The following is a 17,634-nucleotide window of genomic DNA, read 5'->3' on the forward strand; positions in this document are numbered from 1 at the left end:
GATTAAAAAGTAGAAATTTACTCAAAATTTTGTGCCACCAACAGGTCAGTTGTCACTAATATTTGCCATACGTTTTCGTTGGAGAAAAAATGCATTCAGTGCCCCAAAGGGTTCAATGACACAGCAACTTGAATTACCAATAACTTGAATAAATTCCATTTTCGTGGAGCTTCAGCATGTGAGCAAATTTTCAAATCTTCCACATTCATCGCAACTAACAGCAACTTTGTTCACTGCTCAACCATATGTATCTGTTTTGAAAACAAAACTGAAAATATATGAGCTTTTATTAAAAACAACACTTCAGGACACAATGGAATAAAACTGTTTTGTGTAAGTGTGTAACTTTTTGCTTTTTGTATTGTGTGAACGATGCAGATCACTCAGACATGTCTGCTCGGTTAACTTTTTTACTTCCCTTTCCACTTTGGTTGGTTGTGGAACTCTTGAGTGTGTGTCAGTGTGTGTCTGTGTGTCTTCAAGTTTCTTGTTTATTTATATATTAAAAGATAAGTGCAATCCATGTTGTTATATATTAATTTGAAAATTATCTTACCAATAATCATTACATATATGAAAGAATGCAATTTTAATTTTAAAAAATGACTTGACAAACATGTTTCAGTTTCTAAATTAAGTTATACTTTTTTGTGGTGCTTAAAAGTAAAAAAAAAAAGACTTTGTAGATTAAAAGAAGAAGAAAAAAAGCAGGTAGTCATTGTAACGGAGCCGATGAGACGAGAGGCGAGCAGATTCATATGCAAAGCTTTATTCTGAAACATGGTCAAAACAGGCAAGGGTCGGACAATGGCAAACAGGTATTCAGAGGGCAAGACAGAAGAGTACTCAGATAAACAGGTGTAGGTTGATAGATGGCAAACATAATCCAAAGGATGAAGCAAAAGAGTAATCCACAGACAGATAATAAATCCAGGCGAGGTGCGAACAGAATCCAGACGGCAAGACGAGAGAGAAATCCAAGACAGGCAGGTAATCAGGAAACAGACAATCAGGCAAAACTAGACGTGACTAAACTGGACTGTAACTAGAAACTAGTCATTTTGATGCCAAAAAATGCAATGTTGTCTAAATGGACAACTGTTCACCTCAAACGATGAGCATTCCTCTTAAAAGATCTTTAACGACAACCTGATGGCTTCATTTTTAAGTAATTTTTAATATTTTGCTTAATAGTAATAAATAATATTTTTTAATATTTTGCTTGCTATTTCTCATTTTGAGTGACATACATGTAGCAAAATGAGCAAAACAAAAGCATTGGACAAATTACCAACACTTCAAAAATGTTAAATGCAGTGTTGGGGAAAGTTACTTTTAAAAGTAATGCATTACAATATTGCATTACTCCATAAGAAAAAAGTAACTAATTGTGTTACTTAGTTACTTTTTATGGAAAGTAATGCTTTACGTTACTTTTGCATTACATTTTGTCACCTGGGCTGGGCTTGCTTATTTGTTTAAAAAAAAAAAAACATAGAAAAACAACAAAGCATATAATTTTTGTAACTGTAAAGACCCTTTTACACCAAAAGTGATATTAATAAGTACCAGGCTGAAGGACAGGCGTGCTGTCAGTGAATCAATGGGAAAACAAAGTAACTTGCATTACATATTTGAAAAAGTAACTCAGATATTTTCTTGTAAATTCAAAAGTAATACCTCCCAACATTGGTTAAATGTACAGAGACAACTACAGTGACAACATTATGTCAGTTATGTTTCCGTATTAATGATAATTAATTTATAATGTATTAAATATAAAACTCTTCAAAGCTCATAACTAAAAAAAAAAAAAAGTGAAATATAGCTATTAAAATATAATTCAATATGATGCATCACACATACATTTCTGAGAACACCCTGTTAATGTTTCATGTAATTATTATCTTGTTAAATATAATATGAACATTTAATATATATGCTAAGGTAACGTTAATTAATATAGTTTATTATTTTATAAAAAAAACTGTTAATTAAAACATTTATGTTTTTACTGCATTTTACATTATTGTTCTATTAAAATTACACATAATTTTTTTTTTATGTATTATGTTTTTATTAGTAAATTCTCTTCAGTATGTTGAAGTAACTCTGTAGAGACTCAGTTTGGTGCGAGATCATGTCTTTAATTCCATGAGAGGGAAATACACAGCACAGGTCAAAGGTAGAGGGGACAAAGTATGGCCTTAAATACACAATGCTGCTTTTGTCAATTTACTTAACGCAACTTTGCATTCTAACGCTGCTTGTGTGTCTCTGTTATGAAGCACTGGACTTTTCTCTAAAAAATACTTTGTGTAACTTACAATAACATGAAAACTTGAGATAAAACAGTCAAATAAATCCAAAAAACAATAAATACTGCAATCAATAATCTATTTGTAGACAAACTGGACTTGCAAACACTTTCTGGTGTTGAGTCCAGAACACATGGAACGCTCTGGACTGATCTTTTGGAACTGACTGTCCACCAAAATAAAATGTTAAAACTGTGATCTGATGTAAATTTGTGCACCATCATGTAAAGGTCTCAGTGAAGGTCTCTTATCATTGGTTTGGAGCGGTGATTCAGAGAAGTGTGCGTGTTGTGGAGAGCATCTCAGAAGAGTAAACATTGCATCTGCTGAATACCACGGCACCATATTTGGACAGCTGGAGATACAGACACAGAACTGAGCTTTCTAACAGTGAGTAAATCATTACAGAGGCAGTTAAGAGTCCAGCGTGGACACTTCTGAACTCTCTCACTCCAACACAGTTGGGTTTTCAGAAGAGCACAATGATGCGGGACAAGATCTTGATGGTTTTTGCGCTAGCTTGGCTTTATGCTTCTGGAGGACGTGGACAAACTAACATAAAAATTCCGTGTGATGATAAACGTGTGGAGAATGTTGTGAATTTAACTCTTTCCACGCGTAATAAGATATTAACTGAAGGTGGTCAACTGGCTCTCTATGAAATCCTGGAGGCTACAAAGGTAAGATGTAGTTTTGGTCTTTGCGTTATACAATACTTCAGCTCTAAGCAACTCTAGGTTGTCCTGCACTCTTAAAAATAAAGGTTCTTAATTGGCATTGAAGGTTCCATGATGAGCCTTGAACATCCATGCAACCACTAAAGGTTCTTACTACACTCTTAAAAATAAAGGTTCTTTATTGGCATCAATGGTTCTATAAGGAGCCTTAAACATCCATGGAACCTTTCAAATGCAGAAAAGGTTCTTTATAGTCAAAAAAAGGTTATTTAGATTTCTAAAATGTTCTTCAAAATGGTTCTTTTAGGAACTGTTCACTGAAAGGTTCTTTGGGGAACCAAAATTGGTTTTTCTGTGGCATCACTGCGAAACCCCCCTTTTGAAACCTTTATTTTTAAGAGTGTAACAATGCAATAGAAGAGCCATTTTTTCCACTACACTCTTCCAAAAGGGTGTTTTTGCAGTGATGCCATAGAAGAACCATTTTTGGTTCCCCAAAGAACCTTTCAGTGAACAGTTCCTAAAAGAACCATTTTGAAGAACATTTTAGAAATCTAAAGAACCTTTTTGTGACTATAAAGAACCTTTTCTGCATTTGAAACGTTCCATGGATGTTTAAGGTTTCTTATAGAACCATTGATGCCAATAAAGCACCTTTATTTTTAAGAGTGTAGTAAGAACCTATAGTGGTTCCATTGATGTTAAAAGTTCTTCATGGAACCTTCAATGCCAATAAAGAACCTTCATTGTTAAGAGTGTAGCATAATACAGTAATTTTCACAGGCCCAGAATGAATCGGTGGAAGTCGTGTTTGTACGGTTCACAAGCAGAGAGACAGATTGTCCTGCGGGAGGAGACAAGGTTTGGCATGAATGTGACTACCTGCAACAAGCGGATAAGGTAAGATCTTATGAAGTCATCTACATGATGATCTACATTCATTATTGCCAAACATTTAGAAACAATACTAACCTGGTGCAACAATCAATTATATCAGTTATAAAGATTAGCGTAAATTATCCAAATATGTTTCCAAACACAATCAAATACTTTTAAAAGTAATGCGTTACTCCATAAAAAGTAACTAATTGTGTTGCTCAGTTACTTTTTATGGAAAGTAGTGCATTACGTAACTTTTGCGTTACTTTTTATCACATGAGCGGGGCTTGCTTATTTGTTTTCTTTTTGTTTTGTTTTTTTAATAACACAAAACCCAAAAGTTACCTTTTTGTCAACTGTAAAGGCCCTTCTGAAGAAAATGCCTCTTCTTGAAAAAGTAATCTGATTACATAATTTGCGTTACTTGTAATGCATTACTACCCCCAGCCCTGGTAATTAGTGCCTAACAGCAGGCTTTGGCCATGATTATAGTACTGTACATGTATATTTTGTGGTTCCTCAGGCACTCATAATCTGTCACGCGAAAGTCCAGTTTGAAGAAGCAGGTCAAGAGTTACTGTTACATGACTGTACAGGTATGTCGCATGTTGTGTTATGACTGTAATAACTGCAATTTAATCCCTTTCTTACTTTACAGTTATAGGTGCACACAGTCATTTTTCCGTATTAAAGGTTTTATAGCACTTTTCTGCCCTAGAAATGCAAACTATAGTAACTACAAAATAAATTGTCCAGTGACAAACAAGATTCAGATTCCCTCAGATTAAAATGGAAAACTTTAAAACCCTATATATATTTTTTCAGTTCCAGTATTGGCGTCATTACTGTGTTTAGCCTTTGTAGGGCTTTTGTGACAAATTGATTAAAATCATGTATGTTCACATAAGATGACGACTGCAGTCATATCAGACAATTCATAATTCTCAACAGCACCACATAATGAATTAATAGCAAGAATTAATGAACAGATTAATAATTAATAATGAATTATACAACTACTACAAGTCCAAGCTCACCTGGATACAATACACTATACACTCATGTTAAGCTTATGGACCATATAGCAAATCTCAACTGCCTGATTGCTTGTATCGTCGCGAATTGTAACAATACTGTAAACTTGATTTTCTGTAAAGCTGCTTTAAAACAATGTGTATTGTGAAAAGCGTTATACAAATAAAATGACTCACTTTTTTTACATATAAGATACGGGACTGCACTCCTCCCATAAAGCATTGCCAATCAAATTGGATAGAAAATGCTATATTATTATACTTTTTATGTATAGTTTTTGCATAAAACATTCAAACATTTACAAGAACTTTATATCAGTATTTTAAAGGGTAGTTCACCCAAAAATGAAAATTCTGTCATTAATTACTCACCCTCATGTCGTTTCAAACCCATAAGACCTTCGTTCATCTTCGGAGCACAAATTAAGATATTTTTGATGAAATCTGAGAGCTTTCTGACCCTCCCATAGACAGCAAGGATATTACCACGATCAACACACAGAAACGTAGCAAGGACAACACTAAAATAGTCCATGTGACATCAGGGGTTCAACCGTGATTTTACCAAGCTATGAGAATTTTTTCAACGTAATCAGCGTTGTTTACGTTCAGGATAAAGCGCGCGCATGCTGAACATAAACAACGCTGATTACGTTGATTACGTTCTGGGGTACTCTCCAAAATGGCGGAAGATGGTAACTCTGGGAGAAGAATTGTTGAATAAATTATGTTATTATTGTGCTTGTTTCGTAAAATTACGGTTGAACCCCTGATGTCACATGGACTATTTTACCGATCTCCTTGCTACGTTTCTGTGCGTTGATCGTGGTAATTACATTGCTGTCTATGGGAGGGTCAGAGAGCTCTCGGATTTCATCAAAAATATCTTAATTTGTGTTCCGAAGATGAATGGAGGTCTTATGGGTTTGGAACGACATGAGGGTGAGTAATTAATGACAGAAATTTTCATTTTTGGCTGAACTATCCCTTTAAATGTGCGATTTCCATTTCCAACACTGACTACTCTGATTGGTTGGATCTCCCTTTTGAATTTTGTGTAGTATTGCAATTTGTCGATTAAACAATATTTTTAAAATGTTGAAAGCTGAAATATGGCATCTATTAAAGCATATATCAGATTTTACTCACTCTCTTTCCTAAACTTTCTCGACAGCTGAACCAGCTGCTTCCTCTAAAGTCGCTCCGTGTCTGGGCTGCCCTGAAAAGATCGATTTATATCATGAAGAACTGAGAGAACCACTCATTCATTCTTTGACGAAAGCCAACGGCATGGTCAATCACAAGCATTTCTTCATCTTTAAGGACTTGACATCTGCAACAAAACAGGTGAATGATTTCTTTATCGCTCATGCAGCTGTTTGATTCCCAGGGAATGTGTTCACTGATAAGACCAATGGCCTGAATGCAATATAAAGTGACTTTAGGTAGAGTTGTCTTCCAAATGCACAAATATGAATGTGAAATCACCTCATTTAATCCATTGGACTGTTTTTGTCAGATTGGGCTGTTGGCTGCAATTGGTCAAATTGGTTGAACTCAAGATCATCATGGTTAATGTTGTGCTGGTTTTGATCTATTCTGTGTGTAGGTGGTTGCTGGATTCAGGTATAAACTGCAGTTTTTGATTGAGAAGAGCAACTGCACCAGGGCAGAATTCAAAGTGGTTACTAAGGAGTGCCACCCAATGCAGGAAAAAACGGTACCATCCAAAATCACTCTTTTTTGAAAGCTAGTGTAATTGAATATTTGAAGAGTTCAGATGCAAAAGCCTATAAGTGCCAACATTTTTATCAGGCTCCTGTGTGTAGGTTCAGTAATTTTCACTTGAATGGCAATGAATAGGTTCTTTTGGTGAAATAACTGATCATAAACATAGGAGCCTAAGAAAAATACTCATTTTATAAGAAACTTTCAAACGGCACTTAGAGGCTTTTGCATCTGAACTCTTCATTTATTAGTTTAGTCTGAGATAGAACAATAATAAGTTGTTCTTTGATAGAATGTTGAAATTATTTATCAGATTTAAGGAATGTGTACAGTACTTGTGTTCTTGTAGCCTCTCACATAAAGTTGTTGTTTAGGAGGTTTTGCAGTGTAACTCTACGGTGGATGTGGCTCCTTGGAGGCACGAGGGCCCAGAAGTGCATGTTGAATGTGAGACGGTGGTTATTAAGGTGAGCCAACCCATCAATCATTTATTTTTATTAAACGATATAGATCATTTTCAAAGCATTGCGATAGATTTTCAATAAACCCATTCATGCCCAACGTCGTGTTTTCAGACTGTCGCAAGATTTAAACGGCCACCAGGCTGGTCTCCTCTTAGGATCATGCCTGAAAGGACAAAAGTCAAAGAATCTTCAGAGGAATCCAAGGAGAGCATCAGCACAACCCAACGCACACCGCTCAACTGTCCTACCAAACCCTGGAAAGAGTTCAAGCCGGTCATTGCCAGCATCGCTCCTCCAAACACTACAGAGTCTTCACAGCTGGACACGACCGCAGCAGACTCTGCATTCAACGACCAGGATCTGATAAGCTGAGCCCCTCAGTGTGTGTGTGTTTAAATGGATACCTAAAATAAAAAAAGAAAGAAGGATGAAAGGAAATTCAACTACCATTCTTATAATGTGTTTCTGACATTTTGAATAAAGTGTTAGTATTCATTTATTTGTGGATTCTACAATAATTCACAGTACACTGTCTCATATTTCACAATAAAGACCAAGATCCAAATATGCTGTTTATTGGAATTGTGTTGCACGTCTCTGTAACATATGATATGGCATATTTGGCCCTCTTGTGGTCGAGACGTAAACTGCGAGTTAAAGAGCGATCACGTTTACCGTTTTAGTGAATTCTGCGGAGAACATAATTTCAATATGAATCAGGAATTTCGCGTGAGAGCAAAAGATTTCCCCACATGTATTAAGCAAGAAAACGCAGGTTGGTCACGCGAATTTGTCCAACAGTGTGCTTCATGAATCGCTACATTGACAAAATAGCTACCCGTTTGCCCTCTTATTGTGACCACACTTTTCGCGGTTCTCACGGGATGACATTGTTTTGTTAATTACGTGAGGTGAGGATAAGAGTTAGGCGATTCAATCTGCGATAATGAACGCCTAATTGTCAGCGAATTACGGCTCTGTGTAGTAAATGGCGCTCCATCTGAAAGCACGTGCTGGAGATTTACTACTAATCACAGAACCGGCTTTACTGACGAGATGCGCATGACAATCGCATGCGATTAATTGCACAGCCCTACTTTAAAGTCTCTGCGGCCATTGTTCTAACAACAAATAATTCCTCAGATAGATGCCTTTTTGAACGATCCATTGTGTAATGTTATGGCTGCAAGTTGTCAGAATGAACACAACTGAGTGTGTTGGACCTGAGATTGTTGTGACATAAAGTGACGAAAAAGCAAAGACTAATTACGTCAAACTAACCCGCGAAATCCGACCCGACAGCTCAAATTATAACTCATTTTATAAGCTTACTGTTGTGATTTGGTGTAAGGCAATGAGAGAGTTTTGAATACTGATTTTTTTTGTTATGTTTAAAAATATATATCTGTTAATTAATGACACTTTGTAATAGGCCTACCGGTGTGATGCATTTCTTCTTTTTTCATTTCTTTTCCATAATTCCATTATATGGAAAAGAGTTTCAAACAGGTTTGGAACTATCAGAGAAGATCTCCTGTGTATTAAAGTCATGGTGATCTAATAGTTCAATTATGATTAGTTATTTGTTAATGCTGAGATGCTTACGTTATTTTGTGATCAGCATTGTGACATCCTGCGTGTTTCATTTTCACTCCTAACCCACATGACACTCAAAACCAAAATAGATTTACAAAAGGAATTGTGTGCAACTGGCCCCAGTCCCTTAAAATGGCTATTTCTTGTCATAGATGTTCCGGTAATTAAAAGATCTTCTCCGGAAATAAAAATGGTTGGTAATTGTAGTCAAAGATGAGGTTAGGTGTACATCAGCGGCTTGATGTTTGAGGTTCATGGGTCAGACGTATGAATCATCATGCTGACGTTCTCAGGTGGACGGAGCTAGCGTTTCGTTTGCATTGCCTTCGGAGGTGCTATGGGGTCATGACCCATGACATCTACAACATCTCATGTTGATGCATTTAGAACGGATTTGTGTCATTGCACAGAGAGCTTATAAACGGTTGAGATGGTCCTTCTTCTGTTACTTGAGAGGAGTCGGTCACCATATACGTCTGTCTCAAATCAAGTCCTGTTTCCAGCCACAATGGTCAGTGATCGGATCTTTCTTCTAACCGTAACCTGCTCCGTCTTAATGCTACTAGTTAGCTGCGATGATGTTCTAGAGATCCGCTCTCCAGAAGATGACATGAAAGCTCAAGAGGAGAAAGAACTGGTAAGATAACTTTTGTTAAGGTGGTTTCTTCAGGCACTCTGCAAATCATTCCAAAAGTACAGCATTAACAGATAAAGTGATTGAGAAAATTACAATATCTTACAGATCGAGGCTCTTCAAGAAGTTCTTGAAAAACTGAGAAACAAACAGATCCCCACTGCAGAGAAGAAGTTTGGTTGGGTCCCCTCGGTAAGTCTGTTCAGCAATTAAGTCTTTTGGTAACAGTTCAAAGTGTCTATTTTACACATATTTTCACATAAATATAATTCATTAAATAACAATGTCATTAGGTCATTCATATTCTGCAGTACATTTTGAACTCTATATAAATGATTATCAACAAAATCATGTTTTGGTTGAAATATTTTGTTTAGAGAAAGGACAAAAGGATTAAATACTATATTTCCAAACAAATTGCTTAATAAATAGATAAAATAATAAATATAAGTTTGTCATATTAAAATAATATGTGAATACGCAGCAAAAATCCAATAAAATTGTGAAATAATTTAAATTCACCTACATGTTGACTTAATTGTCTATTTATTAATGTATTAGAAAACTGTGATTTCCACTTTTAGAAACGTGAGCGTCATACTGATTTCAAATGTTAAAGAGGTAGTTCGCCCATAATTTACTCGACAAACCCATAAGTCTTTCATTCATCTTCGGCACGCAAATTTAGATTTTTGTAATATCCTCTTATCATTTTTGACCATCTATTGAAAGTCTAGCTACTCAACACGATAGTCTGAGTTTCTGTTTACCATATTTGATGAGCTCTATATGTATGTGTGATGATTTATATGTGAATAAATAAAGCAATACGCCCCAATAAGCCGTGGTTTACAGTGAATTTATAACAGCTAAGGGCGTTATAGCAGCCCTTAGCTGTTATAAATTCACTGTAAACCACGGCTTCACGGGGCTTATTGCTTTTATAAAATGGTTATTCCTTATACGTAGTAAGGTTTCACAAAATAAAACAGAGCAAATAAAGTGTAATGATATAAATAAAAACAGTATTCTTCCACCAAACAAGAAACAGTTGTGGTTGCAACAAAGTGGTTGCCGAGCAACACACAAACGTAAACAAAGGTGTATGTTTGTAGTGTAATTTACAACCGCTTCGAACGCGGCTCAGCCAATCAGAATCAAGCACCGGAACTATCTGTTTTATAAAGCCTATTTTAAAAGCAGTTCATGATATAAAGCGATAGAAATCTTCCGATTAAACCGTTCGATTTACTTGGATTACTTCCTTTTTAAAGCTTGAACATGTTGATGATTACCTTGACTTTCAATGGATGGATGGACAAAAAAATGATGAGTGAACATTAAGAATATTTTCAATCTTGTTCCAAAGATAAACAAAAATAGTTTGCTTTTGGAACGACATGAGGGTGAGTAAATGATGACAGAATTTCACTTTGGGATGAAGACCATCCATGATGGGAATATATGAAAAAGTAGGTACAGCATGGAAAATAACCCAATTTTACACAAGGTGTTCCACAAAGTGAGTTGTATCAAGTACTCACTAATATAACTATGTAATATGAAAACTATAAAGTCTGACAAAACCACGAAACAATGAAATGGTGTGTTTAGTGTGATGCAGGTGAGCAGTGTGCGGTTCGCAAAGGCGCTCGCTTCGGGAAGCTGTGCAGCTGTCCAGGAGGAACCACCTGCAGCTTCTCCATCCTCAAGTGTTTGTGAACACATGCCTCATTCTGTCATCATCCAGCGTTTTATTGTATGATTGTTAGAGATGTTCGTTGTTTCCCGTCAGTTGTAACGTTTTATTAATGCACACATCAAATAAATGCATGCATTTTTGTATATATCTCTGTTTTTTTTTATTCAGAGTCTGATAACTCTGAGAGAATAATCTTGAAATATTACAATCTTGGTAGGCAAGAAGTCAAAGAGCACTTGGATGAGTAGTAAAGCTATTATATGTTTTATCAGACGCAGCTCCTCCCAGCAGACTATAGGCTAAATAGTAGATAAGACATTCATAATTAATCACATTTACATTCATTGATGGATTCCTTTATTCCCATATATTTAAATATATTTTTATAAGAAAGATATAGGACAAGCAGGCTATATATCATTTCATTTGGCAATTAGTTAGGAGTCTGCATGAAATATGTGCTCTTTTACACATTTTTAACCACACTGGAGCAAACTACCATTCATTAAAAGCAAACATGTTTAGAAATTGCAATAAAATATACAATATGGCGTATATGTGTATTTATTTATTTGACATATAGTACATATATTCAGCACTTTTTATTATTTTTTTTTAATTGGTGCAAAATGTTTATGTATAAAAAGTCGTTTATAAAATAAAAGGTAAGAAATTTGGTTTGTGAAGAGCCCAATTCTAATTTATCTAGCATTTTCCTAATACAATAACTGCATGATAGTTTTTACATGGGCATTGTTAAAATTAAAAAAGCACATCAAATTCACACATTTCTACACCCAGTTGTTTTGTTAATATGAGTTTCTAAATCCTTCCAAAATACCAGTTTGCAATTTCTTTATCAACTGATTGGACACAAATAACGTCAAGCTCTCGCTGCGCCTTGTATATAAATTGTGGGCGTTTCCCTGAGAGCATCGCTTGTGTTACTGTTGGGCTGTCCGATTCATTTGAGGGGGTCGGTTCGTTCGAACGAGTCATTTCAGTGAGCCGGTTCTTTCGAGTTTAAATTGTTGCCACTTGCCAGAATACCCACGAGTAGCATTTTATGTTACATTGTTTTAATGTCTGGCTGTTATCACCATGTTTTTTTGAGTAAGTTATAATAAAGATATTCGTTGTATTCAGCTTAGCTTCTGTTTTCCTTTTATTTATTATATAATTAAAAAAAACCTTGCTAAGTGTACTGCGTTAAGCTAACTGAGACTTGTTATAGCACTTGCGTATATTGCTCTTTTGTTGAGCAATATTTTGATTGCTTCCATTGTCCCCATTTAAGTCGCTTTGGATAAAAGCATCTGCCAATGACTAAATGTAAATGTATAGAAATGCATATATGTATCAGATTGATTTAATTGATTTTTTTTCATCCCTACATCTTAATAAATAAATAAATAAATAATCTTTAGAGTCAAATGCGTATGTTGCTCCAATTTTTCCCTCGCAGCCTGTTCTTCGTAAAAGATCCAGAGAGAATCGGTTCGACTGAATCATTAAAGAGAACCGAGTCAAACGAACGACTCAAATGTGCTTTTTGTGGGGTAATAGAAACCGTTGAACATGTAATATATTAAAATGTCGGAAATATAATATAGAGAGAATTAAAATGATAAAGAACTTAATTGGTAATAATAAAGAAAAAAAAGAAGATAAATTGGATATTAGGAAAAGGATTAAGAGAAGGTATTAATCAAAGAATAGTAATGGAATATATAGTAGAAACAGGATTAAATAAACGAATTTGATAGTTAAATAAATATAGCAAAGGAATAGGGGAACACACAAGCTGGGTTTTTTGGCATGGGAGCTGAACACGCAGCAGCCAGAAATACAGCTTGGAAATAAAATTAACAATAAAAAAAAATAAATAAAAAAAAAATATGAATAGAGGCGGGACTATCAGCCCTCTCGCTGCGCCTTGTATATAAATTGTGGGCGTTTCCCTGAGAGCATCGCTTGTGTTACTGTTGGGCTGTCCGATTCATTTGAGGGGGTCGGTTCGTTCGAACGAGTCATTTCAGTGAGCCGGTTCTTTCGAGTTTAAATTGTTGCCACTTGCCAGAATACCCACGAGTAGCATTTTATGTTACATTGTTTTAATGTCTGGCTGTTATCACCATGTTTTTTTGAGTAAGTTATAATAAAGATATTCGTTGTATTCAGCTTAGCTTCTGTTTTCCTTTTATTTATTATATAATTAAAAAAAACCTTGCTAAGTGTACTGCGTTAAGCTAACTGAGACTTGTTATAGCACTTGCGTATATTGCTCTTTTGTTGAGCAATATTTTGATTGCTTCCATTGTCCCCATTTAAGTCGCTTTGGATAAAAGCATCTGCCAATGACTAAATGTAAATGTATAGAAATGCATATATGTATCAGATTGATTTAATTGATTTTTTTTCATCCCTACATCTTAATAAATAAATAAATAAATAATCTTTAGAGTCAAATGCGTATGTTGCTCCAATTTTTCCCTCGCAGCCTGTTCTTCGTAAAAGATCCAGAGAGAATCGGTTCGACTGAATCATTAAAGAGAACCGAGTCAAACGAACGACTCAAATGTGCTTTTTGTGGGGTAATAGAAACCGTTGAACATGTAATATATTAAAATGTCGGAAATATAATATAGAGAGAATTAAAATGATAAAGAACTTAATTGGTAATAATAAAGAAAAAAAAGAAGATAAATTGGATATTAGGAAAAGGATTAAGAGAAGGTAGTAATCAAAGAATAGTAATGGAATATATAGTAGAAACAGGATTAAATAAACGAATTTGATAGTTAAATAAATAACTAAATAAAGCAAAGGAATAGGGGAACACACAAGCTGGGTTTTTTGGCATGGGAGCTGAACACGCAGCAGCCAGAAATACAGCTTGGAAATAAAATTAACAATAAAAAAAAATAAATAAAAAAAAAATATGAATAGAGGCGGGACTATCAGCCATGCATGAATAGAAACAGTTGGTGGCGGTATGTGCCTATGGTGCGGAATACGCCAAAAAAAATTCCAAAGAAGAAGAACAAGAAGAAACGAACGACTTCTTCACGAATGTGTGTAAACTTTGCAACATGGCGGCAGACCACAGCGGCGAGCTGGCGAGCATGGACAACTCCAGCCGAAGCGCTCGAGCCGGTTTCTCCAGCGACAGATACTCTGTGCTGGTCATTGTTGGACAGACCGGTCCGGCTGGATTTGTGGATTTACTCGTGTCAGAGACTGAAAGAGGTAAAGTTTCGTCTTACTGAGGGGTGATGCTTGAATGAGAGCCCTTCCCTGGCCCATCACTCTCTGAGCTTACAGCATGAAGAGAGAGAAACAATGTAGCAACTTCAGCAGAACATGACGGAAGTCTCTTTGTAGCCCATGTTGCTGGAGTTTTAATATTAGCGTTATTGTTGTTATTATTATTATTTCTAAAAAATATCTTAAAATATAGAGAAAGAACTATAGTTTGCTAAGTTTAAAGTTTCTGCGACTAGTTTAGACGTATTTTAAAATATTTTTTAAAAAGACTGTATTGCTTGTTATCCAATATAAAAGCCTGATGAGTAGATGGTATGCAGAATTACCACTGAAAGTCTCTTGAAAGCTGTCACGTGGCATGAATGTAACCAAATATCAGCTCCAGAGACTCCCTTCTGTTCATGTGACCTTGACCTCTTGTCAGCTGAGTGGGAACTAAAATGAGATGAATGCCCACAGAGGGCTCACACATAGATGTTGTTTACTGTTGAACAGGGGCTCTCGGCTTTCAAGCGTGGCATGAAACCCGTGTAGGATCTTAAATCAACACGGGGAAGTTCTTCAAAGTTTGACTCTGCTCTTTCTAGAAGAGACGGCAGACTAAATAACAGTCTACTGTCCGTGTCGATGCAGAGAGCCTTGCCTCTGTTTTAGGGATGCACCGAAATGAAAATTCTTGGCCGAAGCCGAACAAAATGAAACACTGGGCCGAAGGCCGAACACGGTTTTTCACATTGTTCCTCCATGTAGGCATATTTTGCCGTTTTTTCCCCCCACCATTGCATTAATTAAATTGCCAAAATGTGTTTTGTCCTGCTTTTCAAATAAAAAATAAATTACAAAACAACAATTTAAAAATATTTACTTAACACTGAACATTTTTTAAAACATTCTAGCAGACATTATACCAACAAAGCACAATTTAACTTCAAATTAATAAGTTAGTAAAATAATATTTTTTGGCCATTTTTGAGACTTGAATCAGGCATGTATTTTTTTACTGTACAAATAAAGGCAGCCTTGCTGAGCAGAAGAGAATCTTTTAAAACATTAGAATATATTACAGATCCCTGTTTGAACACTATGTGTGAATGTTATAATAAATGTATTAACAGAGCCGTTTCAGCGCAGATTTTCCTCGCGCTAGTTTGGACTTCGCACCCTGGCGCCGCGAGCTCGTGCAGCGCTGTCAGAATACGTGCAATTCGTGCGTGCATTAGAAAATATAACATTCTGCAGTTTATTTACTAATCGTTTGATGCGATTTCAATCATCATACAGTAACTTAACCACCAGCATTAGCCACCTCTTCTTCTCATCGGAGACCTGATGCAGCACTAAACAGCCTCTCGCTGTTTAATGATTTCTGCGTCTTTCCCTGATAGTTTGAAATACTTTCACACTACCGACATAATTGCTGCATTAGTGCGTGCCTCTATTTGATCGCGTTAGTCATTGTTCGGTACATATTATTCGGCCGAACACGAAATATCTTTTTTTGCTATTTTCGGCCGAATAATTTTGGTTACCGAATATTCGGTGCATCCCTACTCTGTTTACAAAGATAGCCTATGTTTCCTATAATCTCAGGTGTAAATAATGGTGATGGTTTTTCAGTATTTCATGGTTCTTCTGTGAGATGCTTGGCCCCTGGATCCCAAAGCACTTGAAAAGACCCAGCCTGCTCTGCAGAACATAAATAATGCAGCTGATTTACTTCAGCATGGCTAAGCCGACGTGACTTCCCTGTTCAGACGCTCTGCTTGAAATCTCACCCAGCCTGCAATCCTCCAATCTGAACACACCCTCTTATGAAAGAAAGATAAGCGCATTCATATAGCAGCAGATATGCATCACTGGCTTGTTTTCTCTGTTGAAAGTCCCTGAAAAGCGAAGCAGTTCTTTTGCACAGTTATATATAGCCAGTCTTGTGTTTGCAGACTCTCCTTCCTCATTGTGCTGGATGGTTCAAAGTTCATCTTTAAAATGTGCGAGATACATCTGCCTTGTTGAAAGAACTGATTAGACTGGCCTAAGCTGGTCTTCCACCCCTGTTGGCTTTTAAGAGGGGGTTTATACACTTTCTAGTTGGTAAGATTGGGAGCCCGGGCTGGTTAGAGATGATTGTGTGTGTGCAGCTGGGATTGCTGTAGTTATTTTTCTTTTATCATCTGCTTTCCTTTGGTTTTCTGTCTCTTTATCTGTGACTATACACAAGGGCCGTGTGACTGATATGCACACATCCTCTTTGTGACTGTTGCCAGCGTTTCCTTCTCTTCCTGGTTAGACGCTGCAGCTTCCAATCGGACAGGAATACGATTTCTTCTGTCTTAAATGCTGTCAGCGACTTTAAATAGTCGTGCCGTTCGTTCTGCATCTGCAGTGGTGTGTTTTTCGTCATTTTGGCCCTTCTTGAGCCCTACTTACAGTGTGACCGCAGTTAGTTCGTAAATCGTGAGCACTTTCTGCACCACTTTCATTAAAACGTGATCAGCTCCCACACTTCTTTATCCTTATAGCTAAAACACACTAGTGTGCAACGTTTGTTCATAAGACGTGAATGACGAAACGTATTGTGTGGCTTCTTGAGAAGCGCCTGATCAACATGCTAGCAACCCCATAGTAACTTGCGTATCAACACGTAGCCTATAGCTACCATTGTTGGAAAAGTTACTTAGAAACAAGCTACTTCGTAATTTGAAGTTGTTGAGATGTGGTCACATATACCATTGTTTGGCATATTTTCACAGCGAAATCTAGTTATTTCAATAGAAATCCATGCGATTGGGAATTTCGTGGCGAAACATTTAAAAGCGTAGAGTTTGGATTGGGTTTGAATTGGGGCTGCACGATATTGGAAAAAACTCACATTGCGATATTTTATTTTTCTGCGACGTATATTGCGATATGAAAAAAAATCACCAGATGACTTGAAAAGCTCTATTTGGGAAAAAAAAAAATCAATGATTGGGGTGATTTTAGGTGAGTAAATCAGCATAGAAAATAAACAAATTACAAGCATAGGTAAATATAATAGAATAAAGATACAAATGAAACAAACAGTGCTTTACATTTTTCAGGTAAGTCTAAGGGTGTATTCACACCAGGAAAGTCCGCTAGTTCACTTGCTTATTTATTATAGTGTTATATTTCAATTCACAAAGAGCATGTGCAGCATTTTGTCCAAGCAATAATAAAAGGACACATTTAATTTATAATTTGTCTTAAATCTCATTTTGTTAAAAATAATAATAATCGTGAATCGAATCGTGAGTTGAGTGAATCGTTACATCCCTAGTACAGAGAGTCTCTCTCTTGCCCCCACCCACCCATGC

The 17,634-nt window shown here is 36.2% G+C and overlaps 3 protein-coding genes across 3 annotated transcripts in view; all 3 read left to right on the plus strand.

Moving 5' to 3' along the window:
- The first annotated feature begins 2,685 nt into the window (after window positions 1-2,685).
- Window positions 2,686-7,687, plus strand: LOC107747932 (T-kininogen 1-like). Its single transcript, XM_016562543.1, has 7 exons — window positions 2,686-2,998; window positions 3,779-3,895; window positions 4,398-4,470; window positions 6,083-6,255; window positions 6,518-6,628; window positions 7,011-7,103; window positions 7,212-7,687. The coding sequence occupies exons 1-7, from the start codon at window positions 2,801-2,803 to the stop codon at window positions 7,470-7,472; spliced, it is 1,026 nt and encodes a 341-aa protein (XP_016418029.1). The 5' UTR covers window positions 2,686-2,800; the 3' UTR covers window positions 7,473-7,687.
- Window positions 7,688-8,176: 489 nt separating this feature from the next.
- On the plus strand, window positions 8,177-11,159 carry LOC107747933 (cocaine- and amphetamine-regulated transcript protein-like). The gene is made up of 3 exons (XM_016562544.1): window positions 8,177-9,333; window positions 9,439-9,522; window positions 10,945-11,159. Exons 1-3 carry the CDS (start codon window positions 9,127-9,129, stop codon window positions 11,050-11,052), a joined length of 399 nt encoding a protein of 132 aa, XP_016418030.1. The 5' UTR covers window positions 8,177-9,126; the 3' UTR covers window positions 11,053-11,159.
- A 2,959-nt stretch (window positions 11,160-14,118) lies between these two features.
- The window catches only part of map1sa (microtubule-associated protein 1Sa), a 39,641-nt gene continuing 36,125 nt past the window's right edge, over window positions 14,119-17,634 (plus strand). The window contains exon 1 of the mRNA XM_016562541.1: window positions 14,119-14,281. Within this exon, the coding sequence (XP_016418027.1) occupies window positions 14,125-14,281 (157 nt within the window). The 5' untranslated portion in view covers window positions 14,119-14,124. The remainder of the gene's footprint in view (window positions 14,282-17,634) is intronic.

This window comes from Sinocyclocheilus rhinocerous, unplaced genomic scaffold, assembly GCF_001515625.1.
Source record: "Sinocyclocheilus rhinocerous isolate Xijiao unplaced genomic scaffold, SAMN03320098_v1.1 scaffold1191, whole genome shotgun sequence".
Lineage (NCBI taxonomy): Eukaryota > Metazoa > Chordata > Actinopteri > Cypriniformes > Cyprinidae > Sinocyclocheilus > Sinocyclocheilus rhinocerous.

Bases quoted from the DNA above. Each gene is read 5' to 3' on its own strand.
- LOC107747933 (XM_016562544.1), top strand. From the start codon at position 9,127: ATGGTCCTTCTTCTGTTACTTGAGAGGAGTCGGTCACCATATACGTCT. The intron at 9,334-9,438 runs GTAAGATAACTT...AATATCTTACAG, and splicing joins CTCAAGAGGAGAAAGAACTG to ATCGAGGCTCTTCAAGAAGT. The intron at 9,523-10,944 runs GTAAGTCTGTTC...TGGTGTGTTTAG, and splicing joins AGTTTGGTTGGGTCCCCTCG to TGTGATGCAGGTGAGCAGTG.
- LOC107747932 (XM_016562543.1), top strand. From the start codon at position 2,801: ATGATGCGGGACAAGATCTTGATGGTTTTTGCGCTAGCTTGGCTTTAT. The intron at 3,896-4,397 runs GTAAGATCTTAT...GTGGTTCCTCAG, and splicing joins ACCTGCAACAAGCGGATAAG to GCACTCATAATCTGTCACGC. The intron at 7,104-7,211 runs GTGAGCCAACCC...TCGTGTTTTCAG, and splicing joins GTGAGACGGTGGTTATTAAG to ACTGTCGCAAGATTTAAACG.